The sequence below is a fragment of the Pipistrellus kuhlii genome, unplaced genomic scaffold (assembly GCF_014108245.1).
Source record: "Pipistrellus kuhlii isolate mPipKuh1 unplaced genomic scaffold, mPipKuh1.p scaffold_m20_p_23, whole genome shotgun sequence".
In the NCBI taxonomy this organism is placed as follows: Eukaryota; Metazoa; Chordata; class Mammalia; order Chiroptera; family Vespertilionidae; genus Pipistrellus; species Pipistrellus kuhlii.
This window is the reverse complement of record NW_023425522.1, coordinates 11,624,619-11,652,284: the sequence shown is the minus strand read 5'-3', so window position 1 is coordinate 11,652,284 and position 27,666 is coordinate 11,624,619. Positions and strand designations below refer to the sequence as shown.

Sequence of the window (27,666 nt, the reverse complement as noted above, 5' to 3'; positions counted from 1 at the left end):
GAGTGACAGCACAAAGACTTTGGGGTTAGCCATGCTTTTGGCCCCAGTTTTGATAGTAACTAGTCCAGGAGTGGTCCAGGAGTCCCCTCCCCTCCCTGGGCCTTTATTTGTGAAGAAGGAACACTGGGGAGGTGGTGAGAAGGGCGATGAGGTGGTTTGTAAGGGCCTTATATTACCAGCTGTGATCTGGAAGTAGAAGATAGAATTGACTAAATTAACTCAGCTTTATTAGTATCATAGATGTGCTCTTGCTGAACTGCTTAAAGAGAAAACATATTTGTCTACGACAGTATGATGGGTCAAAACAAAACACATATTACTTTGAAATAATTGTTCACTGTAAATAATTGTTCACAGGTGGAATCACACCTCAACAAGATCTAATTTGAAATCATTTAACCTACACTGAGTGCCTCCTCTGTACCTGGCTCAGTTCTAGGCTCGGGGAGATGGAATACAGGAAAAATGGATGCTCAAGGGACTTACATTCCACTTGAGCATTTAGATTTTCTATGTGGGTGTGTAGGTGTCTAGATTTTTTTAGTCTGCAATTTTGCAAATGTAGAGGAATAGGAATTAATTTTCTAAGCACCACCCAGGGAAACCATGCAACATTTTCACCATCTGTGATATTTAGCCAATGAACTGATAAAATTCTGTGGCTTCAAATTGCAAATAAGAATTTCTGTAGGCTCTGGCTGGGTGCCTCAGTGGATTGGAGTGTTGACCCCATACAACAAAAGTTTGGGGGTTCGATTCCCAGTCAGGGCACATACTTAGGTTGTGTAGTATATTCCCCATTGGGGCATGTACGGGAGGCAACCTACGATCTCTCTCTCTCTCTCCTCTGCTCCTCCTCCTCCTCCTCCTCCTCCTTCTCCTCCTCCTCCTCCTGCTCATCCTCCCTCAAATCAATAAACATGCCCTTGGCTGAGGATTAAAGAAAAATAATTTCCGTGGCCCCTCTCTGGACTAGCTGTCTGGGTAATGTGTATAAGGGGGTAAATACACACCCGTGAGCAATGGTTTATACCTTAGTTTGATCACTGCCCTGCTTTCCTTTTACACTTGGAAATTCAGTCGCCAGGGCTCCATTAGTTTTATCAACAGTGGAGAGGAGGCACCAGGGAGGCAGACTGCATTTCCAGCTCATACACAGATGTGGACATGCTGCAGTTCTCCCATGCTGGGTACTCTCTGCGGACCCTCAGTGGGCATGGGGAGACAGTGGCACCCTTTCCTGCTCGGTGCTGGGGAAGGAGGACAGGCAAGGACAAAAAGCTGTCCAGGTCACAAGTCTGGGCTGTCTCCATCTGCTACTGGGCCTCTGGATGTGGCCATTTAAGCAGTGGACACATTTAAAAGTCTGTGGGTTTGGAAAACTTTTGTGCCCTGTGTCGTCCCACGAGCACTCTGTGGGTCTTTTTATTTATTATTATTATTTTTAAATATTTAATTTATTTTTTTACAAAGAGAAAGGGAGAGAGCTAGAGAGCTAGAAACGACGATGAGAGAGAAGCATCAACCAGCTGCCTCTTGCACACCCCCTACCGAGGATGTGCCCACACCAATGTACATGCCCTTGACCGGAATCGAACCTGGGCCCTTTCAGTCCGCAGACTGACGCTCTACCGCTGAGCCAAACCGGTTTTGGCTACTTTGTGGGTCTTGATATTGTTTCCATTCCTCTGGGAGCTGGAATGCCTGTGTAGTCAGGGCAATTGCTGAGGGTCCCTGAGGCCTTTTTCCAGGAATCCAAGGGATCAAAACTATTTTCACACCAAGACATGCTATGCTGTGCCTCTCCCCCTCGCATTCTCTCCGGAGCTGCGTGGTCTGTGTGACATTGCAGCAGATGCAGAAGCAGCCGCGAGAGCCCGGCTGTCTACCATTAAGCCAGACGTGAAAGAGTTTTGCAAAACTGTGAAACAAATGGAGACTCTTATGCAAACGTGTTAACATAAATAACATTTTAATGAACGTGTTTCCCATAAAAGATCCTCTACGCTTGGAGTCTGTGCTTGCAGATGAAGCGAACCAGAACTGGTCCACACTCTGAATAAATCATTGCACCAATCAATCAGCCCCTCTCCCAGGGGGTCTGCATGCCAGCTGAAACTCCCTCTCACATCAAGCTGCCTCCTCTCTGGTCCCCATGGAACCAGGTGGCTCCCAGAAGGCCCCTGGTTTCAGCTATGACACTTTCGAGCATCTTCTCCCGTCAGACCTGAGAGCTCCCCACAGCAGGACCCTCTTTCCTTCGCCAGAGTGCAGCGAACAGGAACGGTGTCCACCCAGAAGTGCCACAGGGACATCAGATGAGACCGTGAATGTGGACGTGTTTGAAAGCTGAAATGGATCCACACAAGGCCTAAGAGTCTGAGCAGGAATATGGGCACAGCATACAAAAGAGGAGACAAAATCTGAACTGAGACACTCATCAAAAGTACTCTGAGGTTTTATTTATATCTATTGAAAAAAAAACCCTATGTGCAACTGTCTGCACAAAAATCCCCAAAAGACCAAAAGCCATACATCCCAGTGGCATGGGCTCAGGAATGGATGACTCCCTATTTAAAACACACCGGATTGTCTCCTGATTCTAAAAAATAACATGTGGTTATTGTAGGAAATTTGAGAACTAAGGAGAGACACAAAGAAGAAAATTAAAACCACTCCTCATTCTAACACCCAGATATAACTGCTAACACCTTTGTTGTGTTTCTCCTGTGCTTTCAAAAAACCTCAAACCCTTATGTGTTGTATATGATTGATATCACACTACGTATACAGCTTTGGGTCCTGCCTTTTTTCACTTAACATCACTTTGGGAACATTTCCCCACAACATTACAAACTCTTTGTAAATACGAGAATAATGGCCACCTCCAGTTCTGCCCCACTCCTGAGTGCTGGGCACCATGCTATCTGGATGGGAGAATGGAGGTGACACAAGAAAAGGGGGTGCCAGCCTGGCTGGTGTTGCTCAGTGGTTGAGCATCATCCTATGAACCCGGAGGTCACATTTGATTCCTAGTCAGGGCATGTGCCCGTGTTGTAGGGCATGCGGGGGGCAGCCCATCCATGATTCTTTCTTATCACTGATGTTTTCTGTCTTCCTCCCTTTCCCTTCCTCTCTGAAATCAATAAAAAAAATATTTTAAGAAAGATAAGAGCCGAAACCGGTTTGGCTCAGTGGATAGAGCATCAGCCTGCAGACTGACAGGTCCCGGGTTCGATTCCGGTGGTCAAGGGCATGTTCTTTGGTTTCGGGCACATCCCCAGTAGAGGGTGTGCAGGAGGCAGCCGATCCATGTTTTTCTCTTATCGATGTTTCTAACTATCTCTCTCTGTAAAAAAAAAAATCAAGAAATCTCCCTTCCTCTCTGTAAAAAAATCAATAAAATATATTAAAAAAAACACACACCAAAAAACAAAAGAAAACAAAAACAACAACAACAACAAAAAAGGGTTTAAAAAAAAAGATAAGAAAAGGAGGTGCTGGCATTATTAATCTCCAATACTGATAAACCGGGGGCGGGATTCCTTCTGTAGGAGGGCGTTCCAGCTCTCGGGGGCTCCTTCTAAAAGTGGGGCATTCCCTGCTTCAGTGGAGGGCCTGCTGATGGACTTCCATTCATCCGGGATCAGACCTGGCCAAGGTCAGTGTCAGGAGGCTCTGACATGAAGGCCAGCCAGGACAGAAAGCATTTCTGAACTGATACTGTCAGTGGGTAGACGATACGCTTCTATTTGCTCCCTGCTAGCTACACTTTTTCAAGCGCACAGGTTAGCAGCAGCCCGGGTAAGAAACTGCTCTGAGCTTTTAGCTCCTGGCTGAGCGAACATCAAAATCAAATGACAAAATAAGAAACCACCCCAGGATAGTTGGCAAATATAGCACTTTTAAAGTCACCTGGGGCCTTCCTATTACCAGCAGCCCCTTCTTTTCTGGGGTGTTTGTGTTGGTGCGGAACTGGCAAAAAGGAGAAAGAGAAGAAAAAGGGGTCGGGGGAGGAGACACCCCAAGTGTCCTTCTGTGAGAGAACCAGGTTTTCAACTTCCGAGTGCTCCCCACTGTCTTCCTCTGGAGAGCGCCATTACATCATGGCGTAGGCGATGACAAAATAGTTAAGCTCTGAGTCGATCAGCTTTCTGTACTTCCGGTAAATTTCCCGCAGCGTCCTGTCCTCTTCATTTGTCTCGTATCTGTTAGTATAAATTCTCACCTGTGCCAACAGAGAAACACATCCGTGGGCACTGAAAACAATCTGAATGATGTCCATGCACCAATTGTGGGCAGAATCAGGAAGAACCCAAACCAGGGTCCCTTGGGTGAAACTGTTAATGGAAATGAACTCAGGTGGTCTGACTGCCCCTACTCCTGCCTTGTTTCGGAGGGATCCTGTGGAGCAAGGCTGCCATGTTGGACCCAGGCTGGACGCCTGCCCCATGGGGCCCGGATGCCCGTTCCTCCCCGGGGGGCTCTTACCTTGAGTGTGCGCAGGGCACACTGTCCTTCTTCCTGACTCTTGAGGATCCGCTCCACAAACTTCACATCAAGGAAAGCCCAGATTTTGAAGTAAAACAGCTTTCTGCAGGATAAGATGAGGAGGTGCAGCTCCTTGTCGAGTGACTCGTGGTTGTTGTTGAACTCAAAGGTTAGTTTCTGGAAAAAGCACCAAAGGGGGAGACGTACCTGGGCAAAGATGCCGGGACTGGCTGGGTCATTCCTGACATTTCCAGGACCTGACCTCTGGCCTGATAGCCGAGGTGGCGGCTCGAGGGCTTTCAATAAGATCCCTGGACAGCTGAAACCGGTTTGGCTCAGTGGATAGAGCATCAGTCTGCGGACTGAAAGGTCCCAGGTTTGATTCCGGTCAAGGGTATGTACCTTGGTTGCGGGCACATCCCCAGTGGGGGGTGTGCAGGAGGCAGCTGGTCGATGTATCTCTCTCATTGATGTTTCTAGCTTTCTATCCCTCTCCCTTCCTCTCTGTGGGGGGGAAATATATCATATATATATATATATATATATAAAATAGATGCCCTGGACATACATGAAGATCACGGAGGAAGAGGTCTGGAGATGAAGGTGGCCTCTTCCAAATTTGTAAAACTTGGAGCTTGGTGGCCATGTATTTGGAGTCCAGAGACCAAGGTCCTGGTGGGTGGGCCAGGTGACTGTGGACGGGCCACCAAACCTCAAGTTCTTCAGAAGCACAGAGAATAATAAGTCTGCTGCCTGCCCAGGTGAGGGCGATGTGAGTCTCAGATGAGCTATTAGCACTCCGTAGACCCTCACCGTTAGCAGTGGGTTTTATACCTATTCATGCCGATCGTCACAACCTTCTGTGAGTGAGGGCCTTCGGAGGGACGACATAATCCTGATTTTATAGACGGGGAGCTGCCAGATTACAGAACAGCCCACCCCGCTGAGCCCTTCAGTGGCTTGGGTCAAATTTGGCTTTCTGTTTGGTTTGAAGTCACACTGTTTCCTGCCTCCTCGGGCCCTATGGGAAGAGAGGAAGGGGCTGCAGACCTGCTACTCTCCTGTAGATGCACCTTCTTATAAACATCTGTTTTAATCCTCACCCGAGGATGTTTTTCTAAACTCATCTTTTTTTTTCCCCCCAAGAGAGAGAAACATTGATTGGTTGCCTGCCATATGTGCCCTGACTGGGGACTGGACCTGCACTTGTGATGTGCCCTGCCTGGGAATCAAAGTCCCAACCTTTTGGTGTGTGGGATGAAGCCCCAACCAACGGAGCCACCTGGGTGCACCTTTTTGATCAGGCCTCCCATCTTTGAGCTGGGGACACAGGGGTTTTGCTTGGTTGACATTCAACCAAAACGTTCCTTGCGTTCCATGTGCAGGAAGTGAGCAGCCCCTTCTGTGGTCTGCTGTGACTTTACGGGGCCAGGAGGCTTAGCCTTGTCGCATTGCCCAGAGCCTCAGTTTAAGGGTGACGGAGTGTGAGTGAGCCCAGCCCAGAGCAGGCGTCAGTAGCCTTTCCGATGGGGAAGCCAGTAACCTGGGTGCAGTCACTCCTGGACGCCTCCCCACCCTCGGGTTATACCTACCTGCAGAGTGTGCCGGAAGGTGGGCAGCAGGTCCAGCAGAGTGGGCCGCATGGTCCAGTCCGGGTCACTGAAATAGCAGCTTCTCAGACTGATGCTCCTGACGGGGATCTCCTGCAAGAGGATCCGGGACAAGCGATCGTACTTCATGACCCGCTCGAAGAAGAAGTTCACCTTCAGGTTGACAGCCTGCCTGGCCAGCTTGGCCCAGGACATGCCCCAGATGACCTGGCCATGGGGGTCATGGATGTGGCATTTGATGTTGATGGTCCAGAGGGTGCTGGCATTGTTCTCACACAAGTTCTCGAGTAGCTCGTCGGAGATGCAGTTGTAGTTCAGGGTCAGGGACGCCAGGTTTTGGAATGTGGCCATGGTCTTGTTGAACTGGGGGCTGCTGTAGACAGCGAGGTGGTGGCTGAAGAAGTCCTCGATGTTGAGTTCTGAGGCCATACTCTCATTCCTCAGGTAGCTCAGGGAGTTGAGAACATGGCAGCCTTGCTCCACAGTCAGCCTGGCCCCTTTCAGGTTGAGGTAATCCAGGTGTTTGCCCATCTTCTTTAAGAAGAAGCTCAAGCTTTTGATGAACGAGCTCCGGATGCTGTTCCTCCAGACCAGGCGTTCCAGCTCCAGGTGCTGGATGGAGAGAGACTTCAGACGGTTGTTACTCTTGCCCAGACTTGAAAGCAGGCCTCGCATGGTGACCTGGAACTTCTTGGTCAAGACAGCGTTGTAAGGATTCAGGAATTTGATCTCCAGGTGCTCCAGATAACGACCAAATTTCTTAACATACCAAAGAGCTGACTGGAATTCAGAGGCGTGTACCCTGGAAGGTCTCCCACTGAACGTGATGGTCCTGTATCGCCAGAGGTCAGCCGAATACATCATCTGGTTCCATTTCCTGCAGACAAGGGCCGCCCTGGACCTGTCCCTGTCTCCCAGCCACCAGAAAACACGATGCAGGCACACATCGGGCAGGGTGGCCCAGCAGCTCTGGTCTTGGGGCTGGATCAGTTGGCTTTCTTCATCCATCAGGGAACTGGGATGTCCAGTGCAGCTGTGTGGTAGGCAGGGCTTCCAAATTTGAGCAAAGGAAAGCAATCACTCGTTTTCTGTGGGGAGTAAAAAGGACGAGCCATTACCTGTTACCTGCCAAACAGAAATTAAACCCAATTGAATGAATTTGCACCATGGCCCCCTTGACACAGATAAAGTCACCCTATAGTCCACATCACAGGAGCCACAGCCCTTTAGGGGTCTATCAGGGACACAAACCAGCATGCAGTTACAGCAGCACGGGAGCACCGAGAAGGTTCAGATGTATTCATGGTGCAGGGTGGCACAAGCAGAGGGTGACTGACTCTGCCTGGCTGGGTGAGCAGGAAGTAGAGCAGGCTTGAGGTCTGAGCTGGGTTCTGCAGGGTGAGTGGGATTTGCAAGGCTGACCAGGTTGGCCTAGGGGTAGTGGTGGAAGAGCTGAAGGTTTCCGGGTAAAGGGAACAAGGAGCACACCCCACCACACTGTGAGTGTTCATGTGTTCACATTCAGGGAACCACCATGGATCTTCACTTGTAAGGGGAAGGGAGTGAGGGAACTAGAGCTGGAGTAGAGGGAGGGGCTGGATTAAGGGGCTCTGGGTGATGTGATAAAGGCTGTGTCCCAGAGGCCAGGGTCCCCCCGGTCCCCTCTCCTGGGACTTTGGAATCCTGATGTGGCCGGGCCCCTTCTCTGGATGAGAATCACTGGGCTGAGCTATACGGTTGATGGCCGTGTTATATTCAGAAGGTGTAGCAGCAGAACAAGGGTGGAGAACCTCCATGAGGTCACAGGGGGCCAGGGAAGGTCAAAGGGTCACACATCTGGAAGTGGTGTGGTCAGTGTGGGGGTACAGGAAGGACACTTGGGAGTGGATGAAGGATGGTCTGGAGCAGAGTCCAGGCCCAAACCTGGGACGAGTGTGGCATGATAACGGGAATGGGATGGGCTCTTTGGAGGACACGGTTTGGGAACTGGGGAACACAGATGTGGGGAGGATGGGAAGTCCTGACTTGGCTGTTGGGTTGCAGGTGGCACCCCCCGCCAGGCCAGGGAGGCGCAGGGGGGAGAGCTGGTAAGGCCCTCCTGAAACATGAGCCCCCCAACTTCTACAGCCACATGCTGAGAGAGCTTGACTTTTTGCTTTCAGTGCTTCTCCTGCCTGAAAGTACCCTCATGTTCTTGAACCCTCCCGAATCCCCAATTCTTGAAACTTCCAGCCCTCCTGCTCCATAAAACTATGGGTGACAGCAGTTCATTCACACTCAGAGCTGAAAGGGATGAGAGCTGAGACCCAGAGAGGGGAAGGGGCTTCGTGAGGTCAAGAACAAGTTAGAAACAGGGCCCGACCAGAGCTGGGCTTTCTCTTTCTCCTACAGATTCTTCCTACCTCCGCAGGGGGCAGGCCCGAAGGACAAGCTAATCCTATTTCTCAATGCAGGACCTTTGTCTGCCCAAGGTTTTATTTATTCATTCGTTCCTTTTGTCCCACTGCATCGCCCCCCTACTGCAGGTAACTTCTCCAGTGTATTTGATGTGCATCTTTTTGTGTGTGCTTGCCTCCCCAAAAGTATCTATAATAATAAAATTATAATATGTTAATTAGACCAGATATCCTTCTGGATGTCCTTCTGGACGAGTTTCTGGATGAAGCCCAGGTCCCAGGTGCCAGAGGGAAGCTGGTGCTGGCAGCCGGGCGAAGGAGGCCTACTCTTGCACAAATTGTGTGCATCAGGCCTCTAGTGTACAATATTTGTAGGCCTCATTTGAAGCATCCATCTTGTATAAAAACTGCTGTTTGAAATTTTAACCCTGCTATTTGGCTTCTGTAAATTAAACTTTCCCCAGACAAGGTTATCAGTGCTGGTGCCAGGGCCAGGCCTCTGGTTGAGATCTCAAGGCCCCAAGTACAGACTGGCTCTTTAAGAACTTGCAAAGGGCCGAAACCGGTTTGGCCCAGTGGTAGAACGTCGGTCTGTGGACTGAAAGGTCCCAGGTTCGATTCCAGTCAAGGGCATGTACATTGGTTGCGGGCACATCCCCGGTAGGGTGTGTGCAAGAGGCAGTTGGTCGATGTTTTTCTTTCTACAACGTTTCTAGCTCTCTATCTCTCTCCCTTCCTCTCTGTAAAAAATCAATAAAAAATATTAAAAAAAAAAAAAAAACTTGCAAAGGGGGGCCAGAAACACTCCATATTTGGGAGACAAAGAAGGTAAAATCATATAAATAGGGAGAATTCCTGCATGCTGGGGGCCAGAATTTGAGAGACATTTGCCTCTGGACCCACATGTAATAAATGTAACTCCATCTCTCTGGTACTGCACTGTTCTTCTTCAATTTTCTGTAACACATTCATGTCCCTCTGCTTATGTCCATCATCTGAACGGAAGCTGTCCATGGTGGGTGCCCCCGCCTGCCTCCTATCCACTTTGCCTAGACGAGTGCCAGCCTCCTCAGCTCCCACCAGCACCCCACTGGCATTGAGTGTCGTTCAGTGAGCTCCTGAGGAGGACTTTATTGGGGATCTTCTCCCCCACTTTGTCCTCATCACCCCATCATGGCCTATGAAACAAGTCGGGGGGACCCTGACACCAGCCGGCCCTCCCACCTCCAGATCCAGAGAGACTCCCATGAGGGAGGGGAGGGGGGCTTGGCAGAAGTCTGTCCCCACCCAGGACACAGGGCTCCAGTGGGTTCCCAGAGTCCCTGCTTGCTCTCTTCCCCCTCCGCCCACCGTCCATCCCTTCCTGGGATCTGCGCCGAGCCTTTCCCTCCCATGGGCCCATACAGCCCTTAGGCCAGGGGCGGACTCGTTCTTCGTTTGAGTCGGTACTTCAACATTTAACAAATGAAAAAATAGGGCCACCCCTCCAGCACACAGACTGCCCTAGGCTCGGGGCCTCCGCAGCACTCCGCTCGGAGGAAAGTGCCAAGGAAAGCTCAGCCAACTCGAAGGCTTTGCCCCAGCAGAGCCCCTTGTCAGGAGAATCGTCGCAGGTGACTTTGGAAGAACAGGTGCGGCGGCTGGGAAAGTTGTTGCTAATAGTTTCCAAGAGTCGTGTGTAATCCCTGGGACGCCCCGCCTCACCAGGGAGAAGCCTGTAGCTTCCCAAGATTTGGATCCCGGCTCTGACCATGGCTGTGTGTGACCTCAGGCTAATTCATGTCTGTGTGCCTCCGTCTCCACGTATGAAAACAGCAGAAATGACCTATTACTTATTTAACCTACTCCTCGTTCCTTGCCCAAAGGCGGAAGGAAAGGCAGGGGGCATGCTCCTCCCCCCTGCGGAAGGGTTACATAAGCTGATCTATGGAAAGCACCGGAACAGGGTATAGCACAAAGTAAATGCTGGCACACGTGCCTGCTGCCCTCAGGAAGCTGGTGCCAGGGCACTTGTACAGCATTCCTGGGTGGAAGGTGTGAACAAGCCCACTTTACAGATGGGAACACAGAGGTGTCAGGAGGTTAGGAGAGTCTCCCAGGGAGATGGAGTAGGAAGGGGTGGATTTGAACCCACCATCCTAAGGGACTCGCTATTCTAGGTCCAATCCACTTGATCTCAGAGCTGCCCACCTGGGAAGGAAACCTAAGGAAGTCAGATCGCCGACACCCCTGAGAGAGGTTCCAGGAGGAGGCCGGCAGCCCCTCCCTCCCGCGGACCTGGGCGCCCGCACCCACCTGGGACCGGCTCGCCCTGCTCAGGCTGCGCCCCGCTGGGCTGCAGGGACCGCGCGCCTGCTGCTCCTCAGAAGCCAACGCCGCCGCCACCTCCGGCCGCGCCTCGCCCAGCGGAGGCTGAATGCCCAGCGGGGGCGCCTTTGTGACGCGCCCGCTGCGGGCTCTGCTCATCCCTGCGGGGCGCAGGGCGCAGCCCCAGGGAGGCCTGGGCCACCCAGCGCGGCCCGCACAGTCCTTGCGCCCACGATCGGGAGGGCACCACGGGGAGGGGCGACGAGGCCGGAGGACCCCTGCCCTCCCGCCTCTGGACATGGAATGATAGGTTCTAACCCCGAACTCGGGGCGCAGTCCACGGCCCTTCCTGTCCTGACCCAGCCCCAGCCCCAGCCCCAGCCCCAGCGTCCTGCCAGGTCCAGAGAGACCCAGCTTAGGCACCTCTTCGTCAGAGTCCACCCCCAGGTGATCTGCAATGTTTTCCACTACCGCCCCCCCCCTCCCCCCATGGGACTCCCAAAGGAAACCCCGAAGCAACCCTGACCCACCCAAAGTTCGAGAAGTGCCCCCTTCCCAGCGGGGGGAGGGGGGCGGAGGGAGGACAGGGAGCACCTAACCCACCCCCTGTCCCTGCCCTTCCCTTCCAGGCCGGGGCTGGTGCCCAGCGTCACCCCAAAGGCCAGGCAGAAGGGCATCTCCAGGCTTTTCCCAGCCCCCTCCACAGACAGCCTTCACAGGCACCCTTTGGGCTCCAGTGAGCCGGGGGCCTGTGGGGGGCTCGGGGGCCTGTGGGGGGCTGGGGCAATGCTAACTCGAGGCCTGTCTTCTCCAAGGCTGCGGATGGACGGGCTGGAGAACACCCACACCAGGGCCCTCAGGCAGCTCTGCCTACAGCCCAGGCTCCCTTCTCTCTCCCTCCCCCCTTTCTTTCTTTCTGGCCCTGGCCCTCCTCTTTCCTGGGCCCCGTCTGGCCCTGCTGCCCACCGCTGCCCTCTCTTGGGAAGCCAGTGAGAATCCAAAGAAAGGTGAACGAGAAGCTTACAGGGAGGGTGTTTTTATTATTATTATTATTATTATTATTATTATCATTATTATTATTATTATTATTATTATTATTTTTCTTTATTGTTGCAAACATTACACGTCTCCCCCTTTAACTCTCCCAGCTCTCTCCTGCTTCCAGGCACAGGCCCTCACTTCCCTACTGTCTGTGCCCATTGGTTGTGTTTCTATGTATGCATGCAAGTCTTTTGGTTGATCTCTTACCCCTCTCCCCTCCCCTGCCTTCCCTCTGAGGGTGTTTTTATTCTTCAGGGAATATGCACATATCTCAGAACTCAACGGTAAAGGAAACAGTCCATTTAGAAAATGAGCAGAGGACACGAATAGACATTTCAGATGGCAAATTAGCAAATGAAAAGATATTCAACATTGTTATGGTAAATGCAATTTGAAATCACAGTAAGATACGACTACGTACTTATTAGAATAGTTAAAATTAGAAAAAAATGATGACGGTAATACCACACGCTGGCCAGAGAATGTGGGGAAATGATGATGGTCACTCCAATTGCTGGTGGGAATTTTAAGTGGACAAAGCTGGGGTCCCCCGACCTGTCCGGGCCGTGGGGCCCAGATGCTTGGTCAGAATTCTCAGGCTGAAGAGCTGGAGGCTTTTTTTCTCTCCTGGTTTTTCCATACCTCTTGGGCAAACCTACATCTCTGTCCAAAAAGAGGGAAACAGTTACAATCCAAACCCTTTCTTCCCCAGGAAAAACCCCCGAGGGATATAACCCTCCTCCCTTCCCAAGGAGAGGCTACCACGGAGAGTCAGCAGGGAGACCAGCGTGTCTTCTACATCAGCAGTACCTTTTCCTTCCCACATCTAGCTGGAGCTTCTGCCTTGTTTTTCTCTCCACGAAGCTAACCACCAGCATTTCTCCTACAGAAATGGATATAAAAAAAGTTGGACGTGTTTAAAGTTGGGGGTACTACTTCCTGGGGTACCCCTGGGTACTGCTCTCCCTAGTTCTCAGAGCACAAACCCTGAGCTACGGATGACAGAGAAACGGCATGGGGCCCAGTGAACTAGGAAGGGCCTAGTGTGTGTGTGTGTGTGTGTGTGTGTGTGTGTGGTGTTGGGTTGGGTCAATGTTTACTAAATGCCTATCATCATCAGTGGGGTGGATGGACAGATTGAAGAATACCTACACAAGGGACTCTTATGCAACCATTAAAAAAAAAAAAAGCCACATATTGACTTGGAGGGAGGAATGTCTTTGGGTGTTGCTAAATCATAACATTAAGTTGCAATGAAATACATATAATCGGACTCCAAATGTGTATGTTTGTATGTGGTTATGACCCATGCTGTTACCTTGTAATTATTTTTGTCTCAAGTAATATATTTTTATTTGCTAAATTTGGCCACCCTATTATAACCCTATTATATAAGGATGAAGGAATGTATGGAAGAAAACAACAAACTGTGGGAACTAAGAGAATGCGGCACCACCTCAACATAATAAAGGTCATACATAACAAATGCACAGCTAAGGCAGGAGAAACTAAAAGCGTTTCCCTTAAGATCAGGAACAAAACAGGGATGTCCACTTTTACCACTTCTGTTCGACATAGTACAGGAAGTCCTAGCCACAGAAATCAGATAAGAAGAAATAAACGATATACAAATTGGAAAGGAAGAAGTAAAACCATCATTTACAGATGACATGATACTGTATGAAGAAAACCCTAAGGATTCCACCCAAAAATTGCTACAACTGAACAATGAATTCAGTAAAGTAGCAGGATACAAAATAAATATCCAGAAATTGGTTGAATTTTTATATACCAACTAGAGGCCCCGTGCACAAAATTTTGTGCACTGGGGTGGGGGTCCCTCAGCCCAGCCTGTGCCCCCTTGCAGTCCGGGACCCCTGAAGGAAGCAAGCCTAAACCTCAGTTGGACATCCCTCTCGCAGTCCGGGATCCTCGCTCCTTACTGCCAGCCTGTAGCAAAGGTGGGAGAAGCTCCTGCCCCTGCCTCTGAGCTTGCCAGCTATGAGCCTGGCTTCTGGCTGAGTAGTGCTCTCCCTGTGAGAGCGCACTGACCACAGGGGGAGTTCCTGTGTTGAGCGTCTGCCCCCTGGTGGTCAGTGCACGTCATAGCGACTGGTCATTCTGCCTTCTGGTCAATTGGTATATTAGGGTTTTATTACATAGGCTAATGAACTATCAGAAAGAGAAACTAAGAAAACAATCCTATTTACAATTACATAAAAAAAATAAAATACCTAGGAATAAAATTAACCAAGCAGATAAAAGACTTGTACTCAGAAAATTATAAGATGCTGAAGAAAGAAATTAAAGAAGATACAAATAAATGGAAGCATATGCCATGCTCATGGATAGGAAGAATTAAAATGTCCATACTACCCAAAGCAATCTATAGATTCAATGCAATTCCTATCAAAATACCAATGGCGGTTTTTACAAAACTATTGATAGAACAAATAATCCAAAATTTTATGGAACCACAAAAGACCCCAAATAGCAACAACAATCTTGATAAAGAAGAACAAAGCCAGAGGTATCATGCTATCTAATAGCAAATTATACTAAGGTAATCAAAACAGCATGGCATTGACATAAAAACAGATACACAGATCAATGAACAGAATAGAGTGCCCAGAAAGGAACCCATGCCTTTAAAGTCAACTAATCTATGACCAAGGAGGCAAGAACGTAAAATGGGATAAAGACAGTCTATTCAATAAATGGGTTGGGAAAATGACAATTAAATGCGAAAAGAAGAAAGAAAGAAAAGAAACCACCTTCTTAACGCCGTATTAAGAAAAACCAAAAGTAAAGAATTAAATACTTAAGTGTAAGACTTGAAACCATAAAACTCCTAAAAGAAAACATAGGTAATAAAATCTGTGAGATTTCTCTTAGCAATGTTTCTCTCTCCCCCCTCCCCCGCCCCCGACATATTTCCTTGGGCAAGAAAAACAAACAAAAAAAATAAACAAGTGGGACTACATCAAACTAAAAAGCTTTTGCACAGTAAAGGAAACCACCAACAAGACAGTCTACGGAATGGGAGAAGATATTTGCCAATGATACATCTGATAAGGGGTTAATATACAAACAACATACCACTCAACATAAAAAACAACAACACACAAAACAACACACAAAAAAACCATCCAATAAAAAAAATGGGCAAAGGACCTGAATAAACACTTCTACAAAGAGAACATACAGATGGCTAATAAACATATGAAAAGATGCTCAACATCATTAATCATCAGAGAAATGCAAATTAAAACCACAGTGAGATACCATGTCACCTGTCAGAATGGCTATCATCAATAAATCAATAAATAACAAGTGTTGGTGAGGATGTAGAGGAAAGACAACCTTCCTGCACTGTTGGTGCAGCCACTATGGAAAACAGTGCAGAGATTCCTGGAAAAATAAAAAAATGGATCTGGCCTTAGCTGGTTTGGCTCAGTGGCTAGAGTGTTGGCCTGTGGACTGAAGGGTCCCAGGTTCGATTCTGGTCAAGGGCACGTACCCGAGTTGCAGGCTTGATCCCCAGCCAGTAGGGGGCATGCAGGAGGCAGCCAATTAATGATTCTCATCATTGATGTTTCTATCTCTCCTTCTCTTCTCCTCTCTGAAATCAATAAAAATATATTTAAAAAAAACATTAAAAAAAATGGATCTGCCTTAGGACCCAGCAATTTTACTTCTGGATATACCTCTGAAGAAACCCCAAACACTAATTCAAAAGAGTATATGCACCCCTATGTTCTCTTCTCTGAAGAGTTATTTACAATAGCCAAGATGGAAGCAATCCAAGTGCCCATCAATTGACAAGTGAATAAAAAAATGATGATGCCGTGTTCCATATGCAATAGAATACTACTCTTCCATAAGAAGGAAGGAAATCTTACCAGTTGGATCTGCATGCAAGGACCAAGGGGGTAGTATGCCAAGTGAAAGAAGTCAAACAGAGAAAGACAAATAGCACATGATATCACTTGTAGTGTGGCATCTCAAGAGCAAAATAAATGGAAAAACAAAACAGAAACAGACTCATAGATGCAGAGATCAGACTGACGGCTGCCAGAAGGGAGGAGCTTTTGAGGGCTGGGTCAAAAAGGGGCAGAGATTAAGAAGCGCAAATTGGTGATCACAAAACAGTCCCAGGAATGTATCACACAGCATAGGAAATACCGCCGATACTATTGTAATAACTATGTATGGTGCTAGGTGGGTACTAGGAATATTGGAGGCACCACTTTGTAAAGAATATGCCTATCCGCTATGCTGTACATCTGAAGATAATCCAAAATAACACTGAATGTAAACTGTAATTTTAAATTTTCAAAAAGAGAGACTGTGGCACTAATAACACTTCAGCAAGCATGAAATTCACCCGTCTTTGTAAAATGCTATGCTCATGTGCATATATAGATGCTTAAAGAAGTTAGAAAATAGAGATTTAAGTCTAACTTTTTGTAAGGAGGATAGATCCTATTAACTGAAAAAGGCAAGTGGTGGTGTGATAAGTACCAGAAGGTAATATCCAGGGAAAAGAAAGAATTCAAATCCCATATACGTTTGTTCAGGTTTGTGTGAGCCAGGCTGCTGGTGTTGGTATCTCAGGGCGTGGGACTGGGAAGAGGGGATGGGGGAGGGGAGTGGAAGGATTAGCTTTCTCTGCTTTATCTTTGTATGGTATTTGGATAGCATGTATTTTTAAAAACAAACAATTAAAGTTTTTTTTGTTTTTTGTTTTCTTAAGTGAAGCATCCAGTCTGGAGCTTAAGAGTGTAAGCTTCGGAACTCAATACACACGGATCCCAGGCTGGATCCTGCCACTCTCTAACTGTATAATCCTGGGAAATTATAACTCAGCCTGGTTTCCTAATTTGTAAAATACAAACAACATACCTGCCTATGATGTGTAACGAAGACTGACCGCGTGGAAAGAACTCTGCCTTGTAACTGGCACATATGGTTAACTACCTCGAATGCTGATTCTTACTATTACTAGAAAATCATTTGGAGGTAAAACTCGGGATACCGAGGATGCAAATCCTATCTGCTGGAGGCAAGATACCAACTGGTTTAGGATCTTGAACGAGGCTCTAATCTCCGTTGCCTTACCTAACACAGGAGAGAGCTGGACTGGAGGCCCTCTGTTTCACTCACTTACTCAACAGTTTAAGCATTTGGTGCAGTCAGCCCCTGGGCCAGAAACTGAGGACATGGAGATGAAAGAGCTGGCTCTGTCTTCCATGCAAATAAACCCGGTGGGAAGTGCCAGGAGAGAGTGGACTTGGGCACCCAGAGGAGGAGACAGAGAAGGGCCTTTCCAGTGGCAGGGTCTACACACATCCCGCAGCTCCTGGGTTTCTCTAAACCCTGTCCAGATGGTGTACAACCAGGTAAGGAGAGGACAGGGGCTGGTACCTGATGTCGGTTGAGGGTCGGCAGGGGAAGGAGGATATCACACTGAGGACATCTGTGCAGAACATCATAGGCTGGGTCGTCCACGACCGGGGGCTTGTGCTCGGGCCTCAGAGACAGATCCGGGGTTTTGTTTGTGCCACTCGCTGCTTTCTTTGTTGAATTTTCAGAAGGAAGAGGAACTCTGTTTATATTTTTCGTCTTTGGGCGAACATCTTTCACTGCGGCGGAAGTTTGATCTTCAGCAGCCTGACTTGAGAGGGACGGAGGAGAACTTCTCGTCTCTTCAACTGGAAAATATTTTGCAGACTCTGAGGTGGCATGGCATTTATCCTGCAATTGTGAGTAAGAGATCAAATTTTAAAATGACTTTGGCTTTAATGGCTGAACAGTACAGTAGACTAGATAACCTGGAAACTTTCCACCAGGAAACAGTTAGAAAGGCTGGATAAAACACAGCAAGCATTCTCTTAAGTTATAGCTGACTCTGTAAGAAAGGGAGAAAGCTCAGTGCCCAGGACGAAAACCTCACCCGTGAAGCACTTGGACTGACACTTTGGGAGATGTGGGGTCAATCTTGGATGAGAGAAAATTCCCATCCACACAAGGTGGGGAATTGAAAGTAAGACTCCCCTTTCCCAGAAGACAGTCCAGAACCTCAAAGGCTAAACTATGGTGGCAAAATAAATAAACAAACAAACAAATCAATCAATTAATCGGATAAGAAAAGTTGCAAGGAAGCTTGTCTACCTTGAGCTGGAGTTTGAGTGAGGGAAAGGAAAACTGATGCTCCGGGCAATTCAGAACCACAGGTCTAGGCCATCTTTGTGTTTGGGGCTCTGATTACATTAGTGTCATACTGTGAGAACACCCATGCAGAAGAATTAACCTACAAGTTGGAATGTATGGCAAGAGCAATAACAAAAGTTCTCTGGAGGGTATATAACTTCAAGCGTCATCGTACAGGATTCTCACAGGTAGAATCACTACACAGACACTCACAAGTAAGGCTTACAGACACAGAAGGAAGCAATCTACCTAAGCAAGAGTCAAACCCAAGCAAAACCAGGATTAGTCTCCAAGAAGTTCAGGTAATAAAACTATGGGATGCAGACTGTAAAATAAATGAATTAAAAATAAATAGAACAAGAGAAAATAATAAGATCCTATGAAAAAAGAGCAGGCAAATTTAAATGAGAAATAAATAGAACTAGAAATGAAAAATACAGACATTGAACTCAATGGATAGGCAAAAAACAGCAGAGTAGATAGATTTGAAGAAATCCCCCAGAATATAGGCATGATAAATAGAAAATGTGAAAAGTTTAGGAGACAAGCAGCTAGAATGAGAAGGCTTAATATACATCTGTTATGTTCCACAGGAAGAGTGGGGAGAACATGGGAGAGTTAGGGAATATTGGGGATCCAAAGAAATTAGAGCTTAGACTTTTTCTCAACTGATTAGAGAGATACATATTTAGATTCAGGTAGTGGAAATCCTGGGGAAGAGAGGAAAAAACCCACATTTGAGCACATTGTTCTGAGCGGTATGAGTAAGAATAGATCCTCTTTTAGATACATTGCAGTGAAATCTCAGAAGTTCAAAAGGTGAAGAGATCTTGAAATTGACCAAAGGAAAAAATATCTACAAAAGAATGACAATTCCATGGAAGGCAGACAATGACATGGAAAGATTATCAACAACAATCAAAGAGGTTGAAAGATGGTTGGAATGATCTTCAAAATGCTAAGAGGAAATAACAATTAATATCCAGCTAAACTACCATCCAAGAATGCAAAAAAAAAGAAGTACATTTTCAGGTAAGTAAAGATTTCCTACTCACAGTTTTTGCTGAAAGAACTATTGAGAAGTGTAGTCCAGGAAGAGAGAACTCTTCCCCAGAAGAAAAGCTTGGTATTCAAAGAATGTGAGCAAAGCAAAAGGTAAATATGTGAGTATGTCCAAACAGGCATGAATTACATAGAACACTAATAAGAATGACTAGAGAGGGGTAGTATGAAAACAAGGTGGAACTAAATTATTCTGGCAGCATCAGGTGAGAGTAGAACATTATAGTCAACAAGTTCTCAAATCCATATATTGTTTTTTTAGAAGGCTAGAGAATATGACTAATTTTAAACTTTAAGCCAGGTATTCATATTAAAATTTATGGGTATCTAGCAAATGATAGAAATAGAATGCAAAATTGCCAAATCAGTAGAAGAGAAGAAAGAACATTTGCTCAACCCAATAGAAGGCAAGAGAAGAAAAAGCAGCAGCAGCAGCAGTAAGGAATAAGCATCGCCCATGGCAAAAAAAAAAAAAAAAAAAAAAAAAAAAGGTAGAAAAGAATTATTTTAATATTGTTGAGAATGATGAAGGCATTGTTGTTAAGTAAGAAAATGACTATTTTTAAGATGTACATTAAAGGATGACGGATGAAATGATAGGCTATCTTGGGTTTATTTTAAAACACTTTTGAAAAATAAAAGAAAAGGGACAGATGAAACAATGTTGAAAACTTTTGATTGTTGGTATACCTGTGTGATGAGTGCCCAGGGGTTTATTATATTACTTCCCTACTTTCATATTTGTTTGAAAACTTTTGTAATATCATTAAAAACTATTTTTCGTTTCTAGTTCTACTTCTCATTTAAATTTGCCTATTGTTTTTTTTCCCTCCCCATAGGATCTTATTATTTTCCAGAAAGAGGTGAATTGAAGCGAATTGAAGAAGAGGGAGTGATGAACAGTGTTCTCCTCATAAAGGACTGAGGATGGACCATTGGATTTCACTATGTGAAGGTCATTGATTTTGATAAGGGAAGGTTCTTTTTGGGGAGGTACAGAAGCCAGGTTGGAGTGGGTATAAAAATGGGCAAAAGAAAGGAAGTCAATGAGTAGAGACAACTTGTTCAAACGTTTTGCTATAAAAGGAAACAAATAAAGAAGATGGTAGCTAACAGGAAATGAGATCAAGTATTTTTTGCTTTTCTGTTTTTGGATCATCTATATATATAAAAGCCTAATATGCAAATTGTCCCCAGGGGAGTTTGACTGGGAGACCGATGGCTCACTATGATGTGTGCTGACTACCAGGGGGCAGTGCAGAATGAAGGAAGGATCCAGCCGGCAGCTGCCAGCTGGGGAAGGGAGGCCCTGGCCAGCAACTGGAAGGCAGGTCCCTGCCAGCAGCTGATCCCAGGCCTAGGGACCCTACCTATGCATGAATTTTGTGCACTGGATCTCTGGTGTTAATATAAAGTGAAAGACTGAGAACCATAAAGCCTCCTGATGAACATACTGGAGTGAACAGTCTGAGACTCTGTTGCTACCTAATTGGGCAGCTCATTTCACCTCTCCCTGTTGCAGGAGAGAGAGGGGACAGTTGCTGGAGCAGTGGGACAATGATCTTGTATGGGGAAGAATGGGGTGCAGTACACCAGCCAGCATTAGATAGGAACGTAGAAAGCTCCTCTATGGTTAACAGGTGGAAAAGCAGAGTGTGCACGTGTGGAGGCTGGCATGAACGTATGTGTGGTGGTGAGTGGTCATGGATGTTTTCTTCTCATAAAGAAGTAGACGAACCATTATCCCCATTTCCCTCAAAAGAAGAGAGAGGCTCAGGGAAATTACACAACCAGTCAGTGGCAGAGCAGCACTACCACCCAGAGTTTCTGACCACAAAGCCAGTTCCACGTTTGAGAGTGAGTGCATGGGCTCCTAGGTTGCCAGTCCGGACATGTTGGAGGGAAGTAATCAGCTTCACCCTTGTTTTTGTACTCCCCAAGTATCTTCTGCGTCAAACACATGACACGGACCACTTAGGTAACTGAATAAGCATCCATGTTCAGGAAAACAAAAGCACAGGAGATTTCCACGTGCAGCTAAGGCTGAGGATCACTTGGCAGGGGCAATGCTGCTTAAACTTGAAATGCTGGTGATCTTGTGAAATAGCAGACTCTGAGCTGTCATTTCTAGGGGGAGGCCCAGAGATTTGGCACTTCTCACAAGCTCCCGGGGGGATGCTGCTATAGGTGGGCAATGGACCACACTTCACATAGCAAGGAGCTGAAAGGTGGCAATGACCCAAATGTCTATCAATAGATGAACGGATAAACAAACTGTAGTGTGATCGTGGAGACCACAAGAGGACGAAGTAACTGACACATGCTGTAACACCTTGGAAACATTATGCTGACAGAAAGACGCCGATCACATAAGACTACATATTATATGAATCCATAGAGACAGAGAGCAGATTAGTGGTTTCTAGAGACTATAAACAGGAAGGAGTAGGGAGTGACTGCTTTATGGGTAAAGGGTTCCTTTTGTGGGGGTGGTGCGAATGCTCTAGAACTAGATAGAGGCGATGGTTTCACAACATTGGGGATGTACTAAGTGTTGCTAATGATACGTTTTATATGTATTTTACAACAATAAGCAAAAAGATCTAGATCATCCTAGGGTTTTTTCCATTCTGATAGTCATAGATCTCTGAATTAAAGGGTTAAGAGAGGATTAACATTTTTCTGCTCAAGGAAAAGGAGATGCGTTTCTCAGAGAGAAACATAGGTAAGTTTCTCCAGAGAGAGAGAATGCTCTATCCTGCAGAAAAGGGGAATGACTTGACACCACCAATGTACCCACAGTGCTTAGAGGGAAGAATCTGTGAATGTTCCCAGGCAAAGCCAATCAACCATCCAATCAATCAATCAATCAATGAATCACATCACCACACCTCTACAAAGTCCCCCTTTGGTACCCAGCCCTCAGATCAGCTTCATGGTGGGAAGATGGAGAAAGTTGTTCACTTTTGTGAAGGAGCTCCCAGTCTGATAGACAAGACTCTTTCAAGGGACAGACAGTTACAAAGCAGGTCCCAGTGAGGGCATGTCCAGGCCCTGAGGTTGAAGATGCTCAGAGGTGACCAGGTAGCTGGACTGGTCAGGGAGGCTCCTTGGGAGTTGGCACACTTGGAGATGGGTTACATATGCTAAATTAGCCCAAAGTAATTTACAACATCCCTTTTTTGAGCAAAACCAGAAATGAATGAGGTCCTCTCATATCTTATGTAAAATTGGACCCAGAATACTATCCTTTTGGAAAACAGACAAGCTACGGTCACCATTGGAAAACGACTAATTGCTACTCACCATATGGTGTAAATACTTATTTCCTGGGATCATCTGGTTGCAATAATGACAGCAGATAGTGCTTTCGGGAGCTGAAATCTTCTTCCCTAATAAACACAGAAACAGCACCACAAATGATGGCTCTGGACAACGGCTAGCCCAGCTGTTCCACAAGTGCGTACATGGCCTGTGGCCACAAGTATGAGCCGTCCGGGCCCGTCCACCTACCCTGCACGGCCAGTTGCCCCACAGGCAACCCTTGGCCGAGCCATCCCCATCACCTTCTTTATGGCCGCAGTGGTGCGATCAGCGCGGCCCGTGACCCTGATGAAGAGACATTCTCCTGGTTTCTAAAGAGATGAGGGCGCCATTTGCGCAGATGCCAACCCCGTCCTGCCTGACTGCTCTTTCATTGCACCAGTTTCTGAGCTCTGGGCTTAGACTGGTGTCGTACAGATCTCTGTGGATCGTGTTGCGTGGTCTGGCTGCCGTTGCGCGGTGCTGATGGAGCTGTGTGGTGGTTTGAAAGTGCAGCTGGAATGAAGGGAATGCCCCTGAATTTGTACAAGCATCCCGGGCTTTCCTTTGCCATTGTCACCTTGAGTAGCTTGTTTACCGGGAGAGATGCACTGGACAGGCATTTTAGGCTCAGGCCACATGTTACCAAGACAACCGGTGAAGTCAACATCCTATCTGTCACACTGATAGCTGCGCCCTCTGCTAACACAACTCACAAAGGGGCGACTGGGTGCAGAGACCACGAAATGGTACAAGAAAGTCACAGACAGCCCCAAGGCCATGGGCTCCAGCTAACGCCCTTCTGCCCACTGCTGCTGGTGGGAAAAGCTCCAGGCTTGATGCCAGAAAACGCGTGTGTCCAGTGTCACCTCTGCCTCTAGCAAGCTCCTGATTCATTCTGGGCATGGGTTTGCCATCTGTAGGAGGAGGCAGGCGATCTCTGCTGGGCTAGGATCATGCCAGGGGACTTTCAGGGCAGGCTCCCATTTTGCCGGGCCCCATTGCCTCTGCATCCTTCTGGTGGCCCCCAAACCCCCCCCCCCCCCTGTCTGTAGGTCTCCCTGGGCCGGCCGTTCGAAGAGCTCAGCACACACACGAGGAGGTTACCTCTATGGTACGTGGTCTAGAACCAGAATAGCCAGATGGACCTGAGACCTGCACAGCTGCCATCCTCCCACGGCACCTGTCCTGTTGAATGCCCACATGCCTCGCACCTGTCCAAGAGGCTCCCGCCCAGCTCACCTGTCTGGCGCTGGGCCTGCCCACTCCCGCAGGCCTCCCTGTGCTGGGCCAGCGCGCGGAGCACGATGGGCTGGTCGCAGTCCGGGCACAGCTCTGTGCGGCGGCCGCAGTGGTGCTCGTGGATGTCCAGCTTGCTGAGGCGCACGGCTGCCCTGCAGAACTCGCACACGACGGGGCGCTCCTGGCACTCCCTGGTCTGCGGGGAGGCGGGCAGGATGGCAAGGTCACTGGCCTGGAGTGGCTGAGCCCAGCTGGGGACACGGGCCGATTTCCGGAGGGGCCTGAGCAAGTAAGAAAGCCGACGAGATGGGCCAGAGTGGGACCCCTTTGGAGATGTTGAGCCCTCCTGGGCCACGGACCACAGCAAGCCCTCTGACGAGCATCGGGGGACCGGAGGCTGCGTGTCCCCCTGCTGCACAGATTCCCCACTGCTTCCCAAGCCTCCCGGGGGGAGGAGAGAGATCAGGGGAGAGTCCACCACCGGCCCCTCCTCCCCCCTCTCCTCCCAGGGTGGCCGCTCCAGTGAAGGATGGATGACACTTGATTCTCACCTCGTGAAATGCCAGCTCTTGCTTCCCCATGATCTGCTGGCACATGGCGCACCCGACCTGCACAGAGAGAGACACCGGTCCCAGCACCCGCTGGCTTCCCCCACCTCTGCCTCCCACCAGGCGGGGCTCGGTGAGCCCTCAGGCCGGATGGGTGTGCTTGCCTCAGTCCCGGGGGGGGGGGGGCACAGCCCCTGCTCAAGAAGTGTTTGCGGGGTGGGGGTGGGGGGATACTTTGAGTTGAAAGGGATGCCTGAGCCTGAGGATCTCAGACAGACAGAGGAGGGGCCCCAGGAAGGAGTGACATGAAAGAGCAGGAAAGAAAAGCCAGCCTTGGCCCTCACTGCCTTCTAGAGCCTTCCTCTCCAGCTTCTCCTCTTCACAATCTCAAAAGAACACCCAGAAGGGAGGGTGGGGATAAAAGGGAGAGATCAACCAAAGGACACACATATGAGCCTAACCAGTGGTCAAGGACAATAGGGGGGTGAGTGCATGAGTGTGTGTGTGTGGGGGATTGGAATGGGGGGTTGAGGACAAATATGTGATACCTTAATCAATAAAGAAATTAATTAAAAAAAAAAAAAAGAACACCCAGTCTTTCCTACAACGGAGATCCCTTCCCCTGGGCTACACCATAAGCCTGTAGGGAAAGGGGGGGTGGGGCACGGGAACAGCAGGGTAGTCTCAGTTTCCCAGGAGATGGCGGAGTGTCCACTTCACGGGGCCTGAGGCACGCAGGGCCGGCGACTGGCCCTCGGCAGCCAGGCCCGCGGCCGCAGCAAAGGGTCTGGGTCAGCCTCGCCGCGCGGCTCCCAGCTGTGTCCCTCCCGGGGCCGCCTCACCTGCTGGTGCCCGCTCTCGCGGTGCTCATCCATCTTCGCCTGGGGGACGGGCTCCTGACACTCGGGGCACTGGGCCAGGAACACCAGGCAGTGCGCCTCGTGGAGGGCAAAGTGGGCAGAGGCCACCCGTCTTTTGCTGCCGGATGAAGGGGGAGGACGTCAGGCCGATGGCGGGGATAAAGCATGGAGCCCTGCTCCCCACCCAGGGCCGCCGGGTGAAGGAATGTCCAGGCCTCCAACGCTGAACATATGAAGGTGACGTCACTGTCCCCGTGGCCCCACGCTGGTCCCAAATCAGAACATCGCAAAACCGTAAAGTGTAAAGTGAGAGGGCAGGACGGGGTTAACTCCTGACTCCAATTTCTACTGTGGGGCAGGGCGGGGCCAACTCCTGACTCCATCTTGTGCTACATCTTTCATTTTGTATAACCATGTCATTGTGTAACTGGACCTTAGCCCTCACCCAACCAATTGGAGTCAGCCAAATCAGTGACCTCACCACCCCTATAAAGCCTTTGTTCTAGAGTAGGGGTGTCGAACTCAATCAGAGAAGGGGCCAAAATCTAAAATCCAGCCTAAATCTCGGGCCGAATGGTTTACTGAACAGTCATAAACTGTCATTGTGATGGAAACACAGCGAAGTGCAGTGATGACAGCGCAGTGCGGGCCACATTGCAAGGCCTGGCGGGACGAATTTGGCCCGCGGGCCTTGTGTTTGACACATGTGTTCTAGAGAAACCAGCCCTCTTTCTCCACCTGGCTGCTGCGTCGGTCTGTGGGGAGTGAGCTTGGGCTAGCCTGGAATAAAAAGACTCTTTTGCTTTTGCATCGGACTTGGCTCCCTGGTGGTCTTTGGGGATCATGAAATCTGGGCATAACATAAAGGATGCGCTACAGGCTCTTCTACCGCCCGGGGCCAGCGAGGGTGGTGGAAAGGAGCAGGTGGGAGAGATTGCCGAGGGGCCCAGGGAAGTCTTGGGTATGCTCATAGGTTTCCTGTGGTGATGATTTCATGGGCATACACACGTGTCAAACGCATGAAGCAGTGCACTTCACGCATGTACCATAAACACCGTGTATGTTGATTATATCTCTGGAAAGCTGTTTTTAAAAAATGGAGTAGTAAGTGCCACCTTCTTTCAGAGATTTTTGTCTTGTTTTCAAGCGTTCCCCTGCCTGGCCCACAGCAGTTGGGAGCCCAGCCCTGGCACCCCCATGCTTGCTGCAAGGGCAATGGCAGCTTTCAGAATCGCCATGACCCGGCGAGCCGGAGGCGTCCACCTGTCCCCTGCCTGCAGGCTCACTGCGCAAACCCTCTCAGCTTCTGGGCCTCCCCGTTCCTGGGCAGGGGGTTTCGCAAGCCTCCCATGGACCTGGAGTGCCTCCTTTCACGTCCACCAGCCCTTGCTGTGGAGCTTGGGAGGAAGGAGACTCAGTGCCCATGTCCCAAAAGGCCCAAATGCCGGTCAGAGTAGTAGCCCCAAGTCCCTGCCTGTGGGAGGGACTCCCTCCCTTGGTATGCACAAGCTCTGGGCTCTGCACCGCCCAGAGAGATGGCACCAAGGCTGCCTCAACGTCCTTCTCCCCCCTCTGCCTGGCCTGGTCCCTCTCCCCCCTCTGCCTGGCCTGGTCCCTCCCCCTCTGATTTCCCTGCCCTGTTCCCTCAGCTCCTCCTCCTGAGCAGGTTCAGACACCCAAGTGCCAGGAGGGTCTGGCAGGAGCAAAGCTCTCTGGGAAGGTTCCCTGCTGGTTCCTGCTACAGGTGGGCCGCTTGGAGAGTGAGCCCTTCCTGAGTCAGAGGTGCGGGTCTGCACTCTGCTCAGGCTCCTTCTCAAGGGGAGGGGGGCGTGTCTCAGACTGCTCTCAGACTGCTCTCAGACTGCTCTCAGACTGGTCTCAGACTGCTCCTTCTCAAGGGGAGGGGAACATGGTCTCAGACTGGTGTGCAGACCATATGATCAGAACCCCAAATCAGGAGTAGCGCATCAGGGACAACTAGCCTGGCTATTCGGCTCTGGGACGGTCCCAGAAAGTCTGGACTGTCTGGAGGGATGGAGGGCGAGTGTGGCCCAGTGCTGTAAGGTGGTGCTGGCCACTTCCTCACCCCGTTACCCCAGAGAGCTGCTGAGGAAGGGGTAAGCCTTCCTTCCCCGGGGGCCACCCCGCACCTGCCCTCCCTCCCTGGGAGCAGCTTCAAGTTCAACACAGCAAGCCATGTCTCTCCTGCAGAGGAAGGCCCAGCAACTGTTCTCCCAGTCCTTCCTGCAACTGAGACCCCTTCCTTGTCTCCTCATTCCAGAAACACCCATTCTGCCCGCCGGCTCCCTGGGCAGGCTCGGGTGACCGCTGGACACAGCTCCTTACCAGTTCCCGCACACCTGAAAGGCTCCCTCCATGCTCTAGTCTCGGAGTCTTCCTGCTGAGTTTCGTTTCTTGCAGAAACAAAACTGAAAGTGTTCCCACAGCCCCGCCCACAGCTCCGGGGGGAGGGGTTTTCAGAAATCTCAGCCGGGCTGCCCAAGGTTCCTGTGGCTGGACACTCCCCGGCCACCCCTCTCTGCAACCGGCCAGCCCAGCCTGCCCCTGACGCCTCCCCCACCTGTGCCCTCAC

General features: G+C 49.2%; 2 protein-coding genes across 4 annotated transcripts; both read right to left on the bottom strand.

Annotated features, from left to right (window-relative positions):
- Positions 1 to 1,622: 1,622 nt before the first annotated feature.
- XAF1 (XIAP associated factor 1) lies at positions 1,623 to 27,666 on the bottom strand. Of its 3 annotated transcripts, XM_036452363.2 has the most exons (9): positions 27,420 to 27,666; positions 25,056 to 25,191; positions 24,217 to 24,273; positions 23,666 to 23,861; positions 22,427 to 22,512; positions 17,273 to 17,602; positions 12,656 to 12,728; positions 12,505 to 12,508; positions 1,623 to 1,634 (listed from the first exon to the last, which is right to left on the bottom strand). In XM_036452363.2, exons 1-7 carry the CDS (start codon positions 27,449 to 27,451, stop codon positions 12,672 to 12,674), a joined length of 894 nt encoding a protein of 297 aa, XP_036308256.1. In that variant the 5' UTR covers positions 27,452 to 27,666; the 3' UTR covers positions 1,623 to 1,634; positions 12,505 to 12,508; positions 12,656 to 12,671. The 3 variants fall into 3 exon arrangements, with proteins under 3 accessions (XP_036308256.1, XP_036308257.1, XP_036308255.1); XM_036452364.2 differs by lacking the exon at positions 1,623 to 1,634 and having other exon boundaries at positions 12,249 to 12,508; positions 27,434 to 27,666; XM_036452362.2 differs by lacking the exon at positions 1,623 to 1,634 and having other exon boundaries at positions 12,249 to 12,508; positions 27,420 to 27,664.
- FBXO39 (F-box protein 39) lies at positions 3,939 to 7,208 on the bottom strand. Its single transcript, XM_036452359.2, has 3 exons — positions 6,084 to 7,208; positions 4,492 to 4,668; positions 3,939 to 4,228 (listed from the first exon to the last, which is right to left on the bottom strand). Exons 1-3 carry the CDS (start codon positions 7,107 to 7,109, stop codon positions 4,100 to 4,102), a joined length of 1,332 nt encoding a protein of 443 aa, XP_036308252.1. The 5' UTR covers positions 7,110 to 7,208; the 3' UTR covers positions 3,939 to 4,099.